The sequence below is a fragment of the Gallus gallus genome, chromosome 1 (assembly GCF_016699485.2).
Source record: "Gallus gallus isolate bGalGal1 chromosome 1, bGalGal1.mat.broiler.GRCg7b, whole genome shotgun sequence".
Lineage (NCBI taxonomy): Eukaryota > Metazoa > Chordata > Aves > Galliformes > Phasianidae > Gallus > Gallus gallus.
Genome location: NC_052532.1, coordinates 77,663,847 through 77,680,543, shown reverse-complemented (window position 1 = coordinate 77,680,543; position 16,697 = coordinate 77,663,847). Strand labels below are relative to the sequence as shown.

Sequence of the window (16,697 nt, the reverse complement as noted above, 5' to 3'; positions counted from 1 at the left end):
GCAGCCAGAAATCAGAATGAGCTGCAAAGACTAGAAAACCAAATTCTTTTTGATGAGAATTCAGGGCCAGACCTCAGCAGGCCTGACATATTAGGATCTCAGTTGCTATGGGAACCAGGCTATTAGCTATTCAGCTGACCATAACCAGACAGAGCTGCACAACGGGGTACAATCTTTTCCAGAGTAACAAGCACTAGCATTAATGAAGGTCTCAAAATAATTGAATTGTTACCAGAGCCACTGTGGATGCCTAGCCTGATCCTGGGTGTATGCCTAGGTCAAAAGTATGAAAAAAACCTCTAACTTCCTCGTTGTGACTTTTTTCCTTCTGTAATCTCCTTCTCTGTAAAAACACTTAGGCAGCAGAAGGCAGACTCAGAGTCCTTCAACACACAACATTTATTTTTAGCTGTCTCAAAGTTAGAGATGAACTGTCAAAATGCTCTATGGATAATACTGAAGATTATGATGCAATGGTGACAAAATAACCCAAAGCTGAGATGACCTATGTATATTTGTATAGGTAGGTACAAATCTGATCAGTCACTGAAGCAGTTTCTATAACATTTAAGGCAGTCTGAAAGGAAGCCTGGACTCCACAAAAGCAATTAATATCTTCCAAAAGGCCAAGGGAAAATAGAAGACAGAAGGAATGTTGGCAGTTTGCCTGAGAAGTTATTGAGTTATTAAGATATCTGCCATGCTCTTAGCCATTTGGGATTCTTTTTGATGAAATAGAATTATTTTGTCTACTCAGTAACAAGAATTGCACCTCAGGTAAACAAACAAGAGGAAAGGAAAATAAGTCTTCCCCAACACCTGGTCTGCTTCATCAGTTCTGTTAGCTGTAGGAGCATATGAATCCAGAAAACACTAAAAAACCTTTGCAGGATTCAAAACAGGCCCATTAATTTTTCTCTAAGAGAAACGAGAATGACTTCTGGTCATCTGGTAAAATACTGGGATGATTTCATCCCTGAAGAAGGAGGAAAAACAGCTTTGGTGGCACAATGATTATGTGATGTGACAGAAAAACAAAGATACCTGAACCTCCAAACATGTCAACAATGAAAGATAACTAATAAACTTATATCACAGGGTAAACAAGATCATTATTCCTGTGAGGACTCTTGCTGGAAGAGTGCAAGGTGTTTGTTGTTTGCCAGTCAAATGATAACAAGAACCTAGAAGATACTGCTGTTGTCAACTGCAGAACATAGAACTGGACAGGTACAAAAATAATACCTTATCAGGTTGCCTCTGTTTAGGCCTTCCCTCCATCTCTACTTGGAGAAAACTGGACAGAAAAAGATATCTATATCTTGGGCTGATGTCATCTTTTCATTGTAAGAATACAGTAATAGGCTGCTAAATACATGTATTTGCATTCCAGAGTGGTCCTGAATAGGAGAAGGCTTGCAGCCTTAAGTAGTCAGAGAACATGCTTACTAAAAAGATAGACTTGAAGTAATGAAATAAAATTACAGAAACCTTGAAGTAACAAAAGAGATCATTACCGTTACACCTAGTTACCAAAACGTCCTTTGACTGCTTCAGTGTATCAAATAGTTTCCACATCTTTCCTCTCTGTTCAGCTAGAATTTCCCAAGAATAGCTTCTTTTCACTAGTCAGGAAGCTAACTTTCAGTAAGTTCCTTAACATAGCTCACAGTACAGCAGTAACAATACTTTAAATCAGTACAAAGAAAGTACAGTAGAATGGAGAAATACCTGACCAGATATGAACGCAAGGTAAGAATGATTTTTCACCAGTACTGCCAGCTTGGAAGTGCTTGTGAAAAAACTGCACTCTAAGATCCTGATGGGCATTTTTAACATATGCCTTTATTAAATCCTTCCTGGCTTCCAGATACTTCTCTTCATTATAGCCTTTGAAAACAAGGTGGGCATTTAGTACTTCCCACAGTACTGTGCAAAAGATTTTATAGCCTTCTTCCTATATGCGAAATGAACCTTACTGAATTTCTCATCATATAAAGCACAGACCAAGAAGCACAGAATTAGAGCTCAGTAATGGCTGGAGTGTCTCAGCACTTTTTTGTGTGGTTGTTTCATAGCATCTGTAGTATGTTGGGGTTTTTTTGCTTTTGTTTTTTGTTTTTCATTAAAAATGTAAAAAAAAAAAAGTCAAGTTTCAGTGACTTAGTATATGTGTGCCCATAACACAAACATGCATACAGACTGTTGTTTTATGTATGTCACAGGGACTTTCTCACCAAGATGCACTGAGGACCCTAACTGCTGTCCAGATAATCTTTTGAGATAGCTCTGCTGTCTACTGGGGGTCTGAATGTGGGACATCAATAAGAGGCTACCAGTTCTGATAAAGCCAGAATACTACAATGTAATTAGAAAACTATGACCTGACTGCTATCACAAAAACAAGATGGGGTGAATCACACAACTGGAATACTATGATTGAGGCCTACAAGCTTTTTAAGAGAGATACAAAGGGCAGGAGGGGCAAGGGAGTTGCCCTCTATGTTAAGAAGTAGATAGACCGTGAAGAGCTGTCTCTGAGAAACAGCCACATTCAGGTTGAGAGCAGATGGGTTAAAAATAGGGACCGAAACAATAAAGGATGTCTGGTGGTTAGGGTCTACTACAGGCTGCCTGATCAAGGGGAGCCTGATGATGAAGCTTTCTTGCACCAGTTACAAGAGATGTCATGCTCACAGCCTCTCAGCCTGATGGGGAATTTCAACCACCCAGCTATCTGCTGGGAAAGCAACATGGCAGGCTGCAAACAACACAGGAGACTCTTGGAGCCTGCTGAGGATAACTTCATCATCATAACCAGGTATTGGACAGACCAACAAGAGGTGAAGCGTTATTGGACCTGGTTCTTACCAATACAGAGGAGATCATTAAAGAGGTTCAGATAGGAGGCAGCCTGGACTCTAGCAACCATGCTGTGGTTGAGTTAGTGATCTCAAGGAATACGGGCCTGGTCAAAAGCAGGGTCAGAATCTTGAGCTTCAGAAGATAAAAATTCCAGCTGTTTAAGGAATTATTGGATGAGATCCTCTGGAAAACTGTCCTTAGGGACATAAGAACGGAGCAAAGGTGGTGCCTCTCTAAGGACAGCTTAAAGAGCATCAAGAACACCAAGAACAAGAACTCTTCATCTCCCAGTATAAGAAATCAAGCAGAAAATACAGGAAACTGACATGCCTGAGTAAGGACCTGCTGGTCAAATTAAGGGAAAAGAAGGAAATGTACAGGCAGTGGAAATGGAGATGAGTGGCCTGGGAAGAATATAGGGATACTGTCCAGACATGCAGAGATGGAATCAGGAAAGCCAAGGTGCAGATCAGCTGAACTTACTGAGAGATGTGAAAAATAGCAGGAGATTCTACATGTATATTGGTCAAGGAGAAAGGCAAAGAAGAGTATACTTTCTCTAATAAATCAGAAGGTAGAACTGCCTTCAACAGACATAGAGAAGGCTGAGGTACTCAACAAGTTCTTTGCCTCAGTCTTCACTGGTAGTTTGATTTCCCATGTCTCTTGAGTCACTCAGTCTTCAAGCAGAAGGTGCAGGAGTAAAATCCCTATCACTGCAAGCATAGAGCAAGTTCAAGACCACTGCACGACTGACTGACTTTGTACAAGTCTGTGAGGCCTGACAACGTGCATCCCAGGGTTGTGAAGAAACTGAACAATGTAGTTGCCAAGCCACTCTCCATCATATTTGAAAACTCATGGCTGTTAGGTGAAGTTCCTGGTGGCAGAAGAAAGAGAAATACCACTCCCATCCTAAAGAAAGGGAGAAAGAAAGACCTGGGGAACTACCGGCCTGTCAGTAGTCTCACATCTGTACCTACAAAGATCATGAAATAGATCCTCCTGGAAACTATATTAAAGGCACAGGCATTTGAGACAGTATAAGACCATGTTACCGTGCATGATCAGCTTGGTGGCCTTCTATGATGGAGTAGTAGTATTGGCAGACAAAGGAACGGCAACTGATATAATATACCCGGACTTCTGCCTTTGATATGGTCCCACACCACATCCTTATCTATAAATTGGAGAGAGATTAATTTGAAAGGTGGACTATTTGATGGATAAAGAATTGGTTGGAAGGTCACAGCCAGATACTTGTGGTCATTAGACTTATGCTCAAGTGGAGACCAGTGACAAGTTATGTCCCCCAGAGGTCCTTCTAGGGACAGGTGCTCTTCAACTTCTTTATCAATGACTTGGATAGTGATATTGAGTATGCCCTAAGCAAGTCTGCTGATGACACCAAGCTGAGTGGTGCAGAGGATACAATAGACGGAAGTGATACCATCCAGAGGGACCTGGAAAAGCTTGGAAAGTGGGCCCATGAGAACCTATTGAGACTGAACAAGGCCAAGTGTAAGGTGTCAGGGTCAACTTGGGTAAGAGCAATCTCAGATACATATACAGACTGGGAGAAGAACAGCCCTGTGGCAAAGCACTTGGGTGTCCTTGTGGACAAAAAGTTGTACACGAGCCAGCAGTGTGACTCAGAGCCCAGAAGGTCAACTGTATCCTGGCCTGCATCAAAAGAGATATGGCCAGCAGGGTGAGGAGGTGATTACCACCCCCGCTCTACCCTACTGCATCCAGGAGTAGGTCACCCAACACAAAATGTGGAGTTGTTGGAGCAGGTCCAGAGGAAGGCCACAAAGATGATCCGAAGACTGCAGCACCTCTCCTATAAAGAAAGGCTGAGGAAGCTGTGCTTGTTCCTCCCGAGGAGGAGAAGGCCCCAGGGAGATCTCACTGCAGCATTCCAGTACCTAATGGGAGCTTATACACAGGCAGGAGACCTACTTTTTACATGGTATGATAGTGACAGAACAAAGGGGAATGGCTTTAAACTAAAAGAGGGGATATTTAAATTAAAGATTCAGAGAAAATTTTTTACTCAGAGAGTGGTGAGGTGTTGGAGCAGGTTGCTCAGAGAACTTGTGGACTCCTCATCTCTGGAGGTGTTCAAGACCATGTTGGATGGGGCCCCAAGCATCCTGATCTGGTGGGCAGCAACCCTGCCCATAACAGGGAATTTAGATGAGACGATATTTAAGGTTCCTCCCCAAGCCATTCTATGATTCTACTGTATATACTCCAATGTCCAGTGTTACCTAAATATTCTCTAAACCACTATCTTTGCCTTCCCCATCATGCTTAAAAACTCTTTTTCGTGGGCTAAGAATTACTCAAGGTTATTCAAGCTTGCAAGAGACCTTTCTTTACCTTTCAGAAATAACCTTCCCATGCCATCAGAAAAACAAGCAACTTCGAACTAACAAAACACTTCCCTTGCAGAAAAGCTCTCAGTTTCTCCTTACCAAAGCCTTTTAAATTATGGGAACTGTTATGTTTTTATACATTACTTAAATAAAAAGAGCTTTCACAGTTTAAATCATTTCTAAGGAGCGTTTGCAACCCAGCACACCTGTGATATGGGTGAAGCTTTCTACCCACGGATAGAGTACTCTGTGATGAGTCTTTTTTGCCTTATTCTCTGATAGGTACTTGCTCACCAGCTTACAAGCCTAATAGGATATAGACACATACTCACGTCAGTTAAGTCAAAGAACAAAAAGCTGGGCACTTAAGAAAAAATGGAGTGAGGAGTCTTTATTTAGTACTTGTATAATCAATGAGCGTATAGATGTATAATTAATAAGTATACAGAGAAGTTAGGCTGGAAAAGTTAGCGCATTAGAGAGGAATAATTGGAAATGAACGGAAAGCTTACCCATGTGCTGGGCTCACCAAAAAAGACTCCAAGAGGAGCAATCTCCAGAGAGAAATCCTTCCCCAGTGGCAGTCAGCCCTTAAATGGGGTCTAGCCTGGCTCCACCCCTTCCAGTCACACAGGTGAATTGCCTTCACCTGTGCTCCCATGGCTGACTCATTGCTCACCTCAGGTGGTCAATCAGAGGTTCAGGCCGTGATTCAAAAATTCCCATACAGTACTTAACCACTGATGGTTGGGCACTTTGCAAACATACAGAGTTTGATGAAAAGGTACCTCCTTTGTATTCACTTCACAGTATAGCTGAGGTTGGCAAGGACTTCTGAGCCTACCTGGTCCAACCTGTACTCAAGCTGATGCACCCAGAGCAGGTTCCTCAGGACCACGTCCAAGTAGCTTTTGAAATTCTCCAAGGAGAAGATTCCACAACATTTCTGGACAACTTGCATCAGTGCTCTGTCACCCTCTGTCACCCACATAGAGAAGAAGTGCTTCCTGATGTTTAGATAGAATTTCTTGTGTTGCAGTTAGAGTCCACTGCCTCTTGTCCTGGCACTGGGCACCATTGAAAAAAAACAGGCTCTGTCCTCTTTGCACCCTCCCTTATACCTCACTATACTGTGAAGATAAGATTGATTGATTAAGATCCCCCCAAGCCTTCTCCAGGCTGAATAGCCTTAGCTTTCTGAGATTTTCCTCACAGGAGAGAGGTTCCAGTTCCTTAACCATTTTTGTGGTCCTACATAGGACCCCTTCCAGTATGTCTGTCCCTCTCTTATACTGGGAGATCTAGCAGTAGACACAGTACTCCATACGTGGCCACATCAGTGATGACTGGAGGGGAAGGAAAACTTCTCTTCACCTGCTGGCAATACTTAGTTTAGTGTAGCCTCAGATACCGTTAGCCTTCTTAACAGTAAGCATTTACACTTGATGGCCACCAGGACCAAATGGTCCTTTTCTGCAGAGCTGCTTTCCATCTACGTAACTTATAGTATGTCCTGGTGCCAGTGGTTGTACCTTTCCAGGTGCAGGACTGTATATTTCCTTGTTGGCCTTCATGAGATTCTTGCCAGCTCACCTCTCCAGTCTGTAGACATCCCACTGAATGGCAACATAGCCCACTGATGAATTCATCACTCCCTCATTTTGTCTCATCTGCATACTTGCTGAGGATACACTCTGCTCCATTCCTACTTAGAAGAAACAATGACGATACAGCACTGCTTGAGCAGAGGGATGGACAAGATGACCTCCAGAGGTCCCTTCCAATCTCAGCTTTCTGTGATTCTATGATTCTACAATTATACTGAAAACCACTTTATCTTTCATTACAGCTGAAATTAGAAACCTTCAAGGAGAAACCTAAATTTATCATGACAGAAAAATAATTAGTTGGCAAACCGAAGGATTCCAGAATGTCATGGGATTTATGTCCATTATATTGTACAACAGATCTGTTGGTCTGGACAGAAAGTCTCCAGAAAGGGTCTTTTACTAATAAATGACATTAACATCAGTTAATTCCAGTTTCCAGTTGCATACTACACAACATCATTCAGGCAAGTCAGACTACTGCAGAACAAGTCCCCAGCACTGTCCAAAGCTACTCTTCTCCATTTTAAACTTACTAAGCAGTCACACAGACAGAATAAGATACAGTGTATGTGTACACAGTTGACTTTCTTATCGTTTAACAAACCGTCTCTCAGAAAAGACCACAGTTTTGTTCCCTTGTCTTGGTAGTTAAAATCATCCTGAAATCCACTCTGGGAATCAATCAGTTCCCTAAAACTGGCAGTGCCAACCAGAAATGTCTGGTCATCATACTCATTTACTTATCTATTCTGAGGAAAATGGACCACTTTGCTCATTGTCAATGGACTTGCATTCTTAGTGCAGAAGTCACCTTAAAACTCATACCACATCCATTTCCAATACAACTTCACACTTTTTCTCTCATCATCTCATCTGTCCACGAGCCTCAGAGAAGCTTCTCAACCAAATATAAGTATTTTTCACTACAAATCTTTCACTTCTGTTAACACACAGGGAAGATGAACAGACCACAAGGGGCAGGATCAACTTAACACACTGCTGGCCATGCAGTTGTATGAACTTTATTTACTTAGTTCAAGGGATATTGAGTGTCTGTGCAGTTATTTCTAAGTCCACCAGGAAAAGCCTGAGATACAGTTCAGTCTTAACTCTGGCAGGTCAAAGAGGGCTCTGAAGACTACCCTTACCTTCCCTAGGAAATGCTTGCGGTATAGCTTGGCTGTGGGGTCGCTCTCCAGTTTCACTTTAACACTCCAGGGAAAGGGTACATCAGACAGAGCTGGACTGGAGAGGTTGTGGCTTGTCCCTTCAATCCAGTAGCCCCCAAACTGGGGTAAGATAATGAGGGGATATGGCCACCCCTTCTGTAATACCTATTTGGAAGGACAGAGAACATGAAAGCTGAAAGGTCAATAGCTGAAAAAGCCAGTAGGCTGAAAGTTCAAGGGAAAATCAGAGAACAGTAGTACGAACTCACCTCATGGATGCTGGGGTAAGGAATATACTCTTCTTCTGTCTGAAATCAGAAGAAAATGTTAGCAAAAAATAGCAAAAGTGCGGGAGATCTTTTAAATTCTTTTCCTCTCATGATGGTGCAAGCTGTGTCTTCAGCTTCTGCTTTGCCCTAGTCCACCTTTAGAGTTTTATTTTAGAATTTTAGGTTGGACTTTCTTTCCCAGATCTCAGCACTGTAATATAAAACCTTAAGAACGAAAATCCATAAAGGCTAATTTTAAAGTTACTGTGCTTGAACTAGAATAGAAAAAAAAAAAGAGAGAGAGGAAAAGTTGAGAATTTAAGGATAAAAATCTATTTTTATTGGCCTAAAATTGAGGGAAGCACATCAGCTTTCTCGTAGCATCAGAGTCTTCAAGCAGACAATTGAAATACATGCAATGCATTTTCATAAATATTATTACAGTTCTTAAATTGAAAAAATTTAATCAATTATTTTATCAAAACTATGATTTTTAATAATATTAAACACTTATTGGAATAACTTAAATCAGAAAAAGGAAAATACTGTCTTTCACATACACAGTAACACCTCTCACAGCTAAGAAAAATAAGTGTTTTTCTGCTCCCTGTTCACTCCACACTAAAAAAGCAGTACAAGCCTGGTCAGCAATCATCTGTCATTATCAATAACTTAGGAGACAACAGTGATTTAGCCTGACCTTGAGAGGAGCTGGAAGGGAACATCTTTGTTCATCCAGACGACTCCCCTGGAAACAGAAAGTCATAGACAGTGAATCCTGTGTTTTAGCACGTTTGTTTCATTTACCCTCTGTGCTCTTCTCCATATTCTCAACTTGTATATTTTTGTTCTCTATAATCTTCTGCTTTATACAAATTTGAGAGTTTGGAATAAGCAGGAGGAGTGAAGATGGAACTTGGCCAGGCTATTCCTGATTTGGCATTAAAACTGAAAAGCCTTACAGTTCTTTAAAAGCAGAAAGCTGGCAGAAATCAAAATAATTATCCCAAAGTGACTCTGTTATATGATTTTCTGGTCTCTTTAAGCTACTCTACTTCTTATTCAAACAATAAATAAATGAAGATTTATTGATAGAAAATGAAAGAAGAGGATTTCAGACTTTTTCTCGCAGTGTTAGACTTCCCTCTCCCTTGAAGATACTATATCATCAGGCAGTGCAAAAAGGTTTAGAGAAAGTTTAAGAGAAGTAACAACTTCTTGAGGATTAGGCAAGACTTTGGAAAGTTTATATGCTTTTCTTCCATTCACATAATGGAATAAATCTGTCACTTGGAGGCAAAAGAGAAAATAAGAGTCACTTTCCATGCTTACATCTGATTAGTGCAAAGAGCTTTATGGCACAGTCCTGCATATCTCCTTTACTTGCGCAGCATTAACTGGGCATATGCAACTGGATGCCTAGTTTCTTCCTCTGTCAGTAGATGCCTTCCTTAATGAAGGCTAATTTCATTCTCTGCCTTCTCACTATGGCGAGAGTTTGCTCACTTCCAACACGCTTCTGCAGCAGAAACACACAGTAACAGAAACAATAGAGTCATGAGAACCCTCAGCGCTGACTAAGCAGAGGTTGAGAACAAAAGAAGTCAAAAAGATATAGGAACCAACAGGTTCCCGTAAGATGCTGATAATAGTCCAAGTGGGCATAAGTACAGAGAGACAAGATAAATAATTTGCACAGACAGATAGGAAGCCAAAGACCAGGATTGTAGCTTTCTCTGATACAGCGTATGTAAGAATTTAATTACTGATGTCAGTATCCTGTAACTCTCATACAGGAACATGATGCTGTGACTGCATTTTTATACACCTTCAATGACGGCTTAATGTAATGGTTAATCAGGGATTCCAGACAGGATAAGCAGCTCCTGACTTCGTTCTGACAATAAGGAGGATCTCATTTTACCTTTTATCAACATTACCTTTCATGGAGGTAGTAATAGCCGTTTTGGTTTTGGGCAGGTCATGAAAGTGTACATGGAGTACATGAAGTGCAAACGGGTGTTCTGTTAATGTGATCAGGAGTTTTACTTGTCAGCGTACTGTGCTGAGACTCAGGAGAAAGGCTACATTCTGAAGCAGGTGTCTCAGGAACAGAACTTCAGGGCAAGAAAAATTTTTGTTCTGTCAAAACAAAGTTGAGACATGAGAGACACAGAAGTACAAAGCAGCCCCAGTTTTCTGGAACAAACTTTCTGTGGAAAGTATGGGGACAAACTCTCTATGCACTGGGGGATTTCTGCATGTGGAAATGGAGTCTGGGAAACTGCAGTGTTGCAAGGTCTCTCTTCTCTTCCTTGGCATTTCTGACAGATCTGATAACTGCAAAAGGTTTCCACTTTCAAAGGAGGTCCTAGTGGATGACCAGTATCTCAGCCTGAGGGAAAACATCTTGAGCTGCTATAAGTCAGTGTATTAGAGTTTCTGCAGAGAGAAGAGAAAGAACATGCCAGCACATTCCATGCTAGACTGCCTGTAGTTAAAGAAGCTCCTCTTACCCTGGAAAGAAGATGTAAATCTAAATGTAACAATCACTCCTCTAGAGCAAAGTGAAGATTCAACGTAGCTCAGGTTGTATAGAGCAAAACCTTATTTCAGTACATAATAAAAGACAGGAATTATGTATCATCCTATGTGTTATGTTAGATCAAAGTTAACCACAGTATTTTAAAGAAATGTTAACAATCAGATAAAATATTGGCAGTCTGTAAGGATGCTCTGAAAACATATAAGCTGAAAAAATAGCTTTAAAAATTCAGTTGCTACATATAAAAACTATTATTATTATTTTTATATTACTATATCTTCATTTGGCAGGGGAAAGATGTTTTTCCCTTATATTTTTTCATTTTACATTGTAGTATATACATCTGAATGCCTGTTTTTTAATAAAAGAATTAAGTTGGAGCCCTCCTTGCTTGTGCAAGTTAAAGATCAGGACTACAGTGGTTACTTCTTAAACTAGCTAACCTTGCTAAATCCAGTTATGTTAACACATGTAAACATCCTATTAATCACCTATCATTAGCACCTGCTACAGAGCAGAAAGTTTCTTGCAGATTTTGAAGACTATACCAGAAATACCTTTATGCAACTTTGATTTTCTCTCAAAATCATAATTCTGAAAAGAATGAAACAATTTGTGTATAGCTCTTCCATCATGCAAGTTCTAGAAATGAACACAAGAAAACAGTTTTGAGACTTCATATAGAAGCTTGGACCTAGAAAACCAGATATTCTTCAAGTCTAAATTGAAGGGTGTTGGGATTGAAGTGACAAGACAAAGAGCAGCAGATTATTTGTTTGGCTTTAAAAAAAAAAAGTGTCCAAAGTCTGACAGAATAATTTCTCATTACCTGCATTTTTTCAATCATCTCAAACAAGTCCACAGTCTGCGGGAAAAAAAAAAAAAGAAAAGAAAAGAAAGAAAAAAAAAAGAAAAAAAAAGACAACAGGGAAAAGAATTTAACACTTGCAAAAAATTAATGTTATCTTCTGCAGTAAAGCAGATACTAACCCAGCATCTCTTTCCACGTTTATGTACAAAAACTATTTATTTTCTTACTGAAGACAAGAAGGAATCTTTCTTCCTTTACTGATAGCAAGGACAATACAACCCTAAATAGTTTTCAGCTTTCATTGCAAAAGCTTGACCTGCAACCTGATAGGTGTCAGGAATTCACATTTGTGAGTGGGTTAAACTACAGGCCTGATACAATATACAATAAAAAGTGATTAAACAAACAAGTTTTGGATTTTTATACAGAAGTGGACAATTATAGCTGTAACACAAGCATGCACACAAGCTTGCCTTCTATCACTTCTTCTGCTCAGCAGTTCAATGCACATTCCAATCCTGAGACAAAGGAATGTAAACTGCCTTTACCTTGTTGGGAGCAGCAAAAGCAAGAGCAGATGGAATGCCTTGGATAGGAGAATCTATAACATTACTGACACAACACACTCCCTCCTCAGACCTCCTGTGAGAGACAAAAAGAAAAATAATAAACAAGAAATAAAAAAATAAACAAGACACAAGCACTTGCCAGTGATGCCTTCCTTGCCTTCTGCTGTTTCCAGACCATTTCTTGTCTAGGGGAAGCTATCATTCCCTGTCAGTTTACTTATAACCTGCAAAGTTCCTGAATAAATCAGCAAAAAAAAGGTAAAGTGAAGTTAGCACAGATATGGCTGGAAACACACCCCAGGTTTCTAATGCAATACAGGACCAAACCACTTTGTAATTCAATCACAGAAATGTTTTTTCTGTAATCATGCATCATGATCATGAATTATTATCCCCCAGGTCTTAGCTGCATGACCCTTACTACTGTTAAGAGAAGAGTATCTGGAAGTGGCAAAGACTCTTGCTTTGAAACAAGTGTCTGTATTTCCTACTGTATGTAAGAACTACATCTTTATGTAATTACGAAGTGCTCTCATTACAAGCTCCAAGAATCTCTATGCTCATCAATTCTCTGACAATTCACAGTATATTTTGGTAGTCCACTTGTATCATGCAACTAGTATATAGGCTTGATCTATACAGAGTAATGCAAACCTTCCATCCCACATTTTTTTCCTAACACCAAAATGAGAGAGCTATGTTATGCATCTAAAGATTAAATTCATATGGGAGGAAGGACTGAGGAGTTAGCCTCAACACACTCAAATAAATACTGTAATAGTTAGATGACAAATGTATTTAAAACTAATATTAATTTCACTATTAATTGAATTTTATTAGTAGTATTATTAAATATTAATATACATCCACGTGCTTTATTTATCACTTCTATTCATATAGGTGGAGCGTATCTGGGACTAACAAAATACATGTCCAAGGCAGTATATGTAACATTTTCATTACTTGTTTTGGAAAACTGAAGGTTCTGTTCTGTAATACCTAAAAAGTAAGAGCTAAATCTGAAACATTCTCATTTTCAGAAACTAGTCATAACCAGAGAAATCTAACAGTAGATCTTATATGCAAATGGATGCCATGGAGCCTTGCTGGATGCGACAGTGTTCTTCTTCTGCGTGCCACTGTTTTGACTCCTGAATCATTCAGTAAGGAGTAAATTACATACCTATAACATAGAAATTTGGCAGATTTTGCATGAGGTCAGTGAGGTTAGTCCTGCCCTGTTCTCTTGCCATAAATTCACCTCCATATTTTGGGCTGACTGAAGCATTACACAGAGCAACTGTTCCTTACCATTCAATTCTTGTACAGTTCTAATGACAAAATGCAGCAGATGCCACGACCACAGGCCCTAACATACACTTTGAGATGTTATCAACTCTCTAAATATCCCAGGAATGTACAGAAGAACTTTAAACATCCAGAAGAATGATTTAGAATTGATATTACCTTTCAGAGAACATCTCAAAACTTCAGGGCTAGTGTTACTGTTGCTTGAATGTTCAAGTGAATTTTGGACATTGAGAAAAAATTACTTCCACTGTAGTTCCCAAAACAAAGCCTATGTGCATAATTATAAAGCACAAATATCACTGTCAGAGAGCAGAACACTGTTTCCAAAAAAAGAAGGACAATTCTGCAGGTTGGGAGAGCAAATAAGTACACAATATGTACATTCCATTGCACTTTTGCTGAAACTTTAATTTTATGAAAAGGCAGTAAGGGGAAGCAGAGGCTATGGAATAGACTGAGGACTAGAACAGGGTTTTATTAGTGACGATAACCAATGTATTAATTTCAAGGAAGTATCTGAACTAAGAGTAAGCCTTCCACTTGGGTCACGGTAACCTCGAATACCAATACAACCTGGGGGATGAAAGGGCTCTGCTGAAAAAGATTTTGGGGGTACTGATGGATGGCAAGCTGGACATGAGCCAGTAATGTGCCTTTGTATCCCAAAAAGCCAACCACATCATGGGCTACATCAAAAAAACCATGGCCAGCGGGTCAAGGGAAGTGATCCAGCTCCTCTATACTATGCTGGTGAGACCTCACCTGGGGTGATGTTTCTAGATGTGGAGTCCTCAGTATAGGACAGACATGGGCCTGTTGGAGCATGTCCAGAAGAGGGCCACAAAAATGATCCAAGGGATGGAACACCTCCCCTACAAGGACATGCTGAGAGAACTGGGGCTTCAAACTAAAAAATGAAAGATTTAGACTGGAGACAAGGAAAAAGTTTTTTACAACAAGGGTAGTGAAGCACTGGAAATGACTGCCCAGAGAAGTGGTGGATGGACGCCCCACCCCTGGACACATTCAAGGTCAGGCTGGACAGGGCTCTGAGTAACCTGATCTATCTGCAGATGCCCCTGTTCATTGCAAGGGAGTTAGACTAGATGAATTTTAAAGGTCCCTTCTAACTCAAATGATTCTATGATTCTATTCTACTGCTAAAGACTCTAAATTCTGAAATGGTGCAAGAAGAACCTTTGCAGACTTCTAAGCTACTACCTCCACACACACAGCTAATGCCCTTTGCTAATGCCCTTTGCTCCTGTCTTGCAGCATACTCTGCTATTTCAGTCCTGGGATTCCCATTCAGATCTATAAAAATAATTCCCACCTATTATAAGTAAGCCAGACCAACAACAAATTCTATGCTATTATTTGTTCTGAAAGAAACAAAAAATGGCTTCAATGGGTTTAATAAAGCCTTTCATCTATGGAGTAAAGTCTCACCCTGCTTCCTTCCATGAACAGGAGCACCTTGGCCAACCCCTCTCACCTTCCCCGAGCCACAGAAGGACATCAGGCACGAGGGCACCACAGCAGTCGCACACCTGGCCCACAGAAGGGCTCGCTTCGAAGCTGGACTTCCCAGCTCACATCACGACGGTCACTTCTCACCTCACCAGCTCCCTTCCCTTTCAGTCAGCCCAGAAGAGTCCTTCTACCTGTTCCCACTGCAAAACAGCCGTCGCGGGGCAGGGTCCCACTCCAGCCTTTCACCCTGAGACCCTCTCAGTCGTTCCCGCCCCGTCCCCAGGCTGCAGGGTGAAATGCAAACCGCCCGAGGGAGAGCCACTCGGTGCCGTACGTACCCTCCGTCGGTTCCAACAGGAGAACCGTGCTTTCGGGAAAACATGCCGGAATGGTTAAGGCAGCTCCCCTCTGTCCTCCTCAGGAGCTTCCTCTCCTCCCACCTCAGCACGGAAAAGGGCACGGGCTCCCTCCCTCCTTTGACTTCCCAAGCCAGGCTTCAAAGGAGAGACAGCAAAGAGCACCTCACAGCTGGGACGAGGCCCAAGCCGTGGGGTAGGAAGCTCCTGGGGAGATGGACATGGCATAGAGAGACAAAAAAGGAGGAGGAGGCATGGAGAAAGAGAAGAAAACAGGGGATGGAGTTGTGGCTCCTGCCTTTCCTTTGCTGTGGAAAATCAGTAAAATCATTCTACCTAGATTCCACCTTTCTAGGGGATCCACATCTCCCTTATAGGACGGCTGAATCCAAGAGACTGACTCCAGGTTGTCAGTGACTGTAAGACAAGCAGTATTAAACAGGGACACCTGAAGAATCCCTTATTCAGCTCTTCTGCAGGATAAGTTCTATTCACAAGGTTCTTTTTTGTATGCAGTGGGAAAAGTGAGCAACATGGAAATCCTCCACAGCTTCCTATTTGCTTCAAGGGAGTGCTAACAGTATATCAACCTCACTAGCCTTTGGTCTTAGGAGCTGATGTATATCAAGTAATACAGACATTTGACATTGTTCTTCATATGAAATAACTGGATTCTGTAACATGTAAGCAATTCACTCTCTAGGGGAGCTCAAATCTGAGAGTCAGAAACCCCATAAATACAAGAATTTGCATTTACTTTTGGCATGGATAGATTACCGCTCCTAATAGAAACTGAGGATGAGAACATAAGTTCCATGTGTAAGCTGCTAGTACTAACTACTGCCCTTCCTGATGGCATGGCCATTAGCAGCAGCAAGGCAAGACTAGATATGGCGAAAGCAAAGGATACAGAGAGGCCCAGGTCTTTCTGACATCCTTCAGAAGCTTAAAACCAACATTGTTTGCACACAGAATACTCTAGGCTCAGCTTTCATTTAACTACTTCATAAGTTTACCTAATCTCCTGTACAACTGCAGTTGTGTACAGAGCCCCCAAAATCCAGGAACAAATCAGCAGTTATTAAGTGCTCTAATTGCTGTTCCAAGTAGCATCCTTTAACAACAATCACATGAATAAATCACTTCCACATGTAAGCAAATCACAAGCCCTCTTACCCCTTACTGTTCCTCAACTTACAATCAAGCTAACAGTTGCTGCTGTTTATGCAGCTGATATAACAGTATCACCAAATATAAGCCTTCAGTTGTATTAAGTAGACTCAGCTCATACTGACAGTTGCATTCTTACATGAATTCTGCATACTTACAGTCCCATAA

The 16,697-nt window shown here is 40.9% G+C and overlaps 1 protein-coding gene across 15 annotated transcripts in view; it reads right to left on the bottom strand.

Moving 5' to 3' along the window:
• The window catches only part of RAP1GAP3 (RAP1 GTPase activating protein 3), a 55,995-nt gene that overhangs the window by 21,093 nt on the left and 18,205 nt on the right, over positions 1-16,697 (bottom strand). For 5 of the 15 annotated variants that reach the window (XM_025142814.3, XM_046905546.1, XM_046905607.1 and 2 more), the window contains exons 2-7: positions 12,199-12,292; positions 11,669-11,704; positions 11,397-11,481; positions 8,995-9,042; positions 8,295-8,333; positions 8,005-8,190 (exon numbers count right to left, since the gene is read on the bottom strand). In XM_025142814.3, the coding sequence (XP_024998582.2) occupies positions 8,005-8,190; positions 8,295-8,333; positions 8,995-9,042; positions 11,397-11,474 (351 nt within the window). In that variant the 5' untranslated portion in view covers positions 11,475-11,481; positions 11,669-11,704; positions 12,199-12,292. Of the gene's footprint in view, positions 1-8,004; positions 8,191-8,294; positions 8,334-8,994; positions 9,043-11,396; positions 11,482-11,668; positions 11,711-12,198; positions 12,293-16,697 lie in introns of those variants that run through there. The other 10 variants (XM_015293180.4, XM_046905677.1, XM_046905599.1 and 7 more) reach the window with 4 other exon arrangements.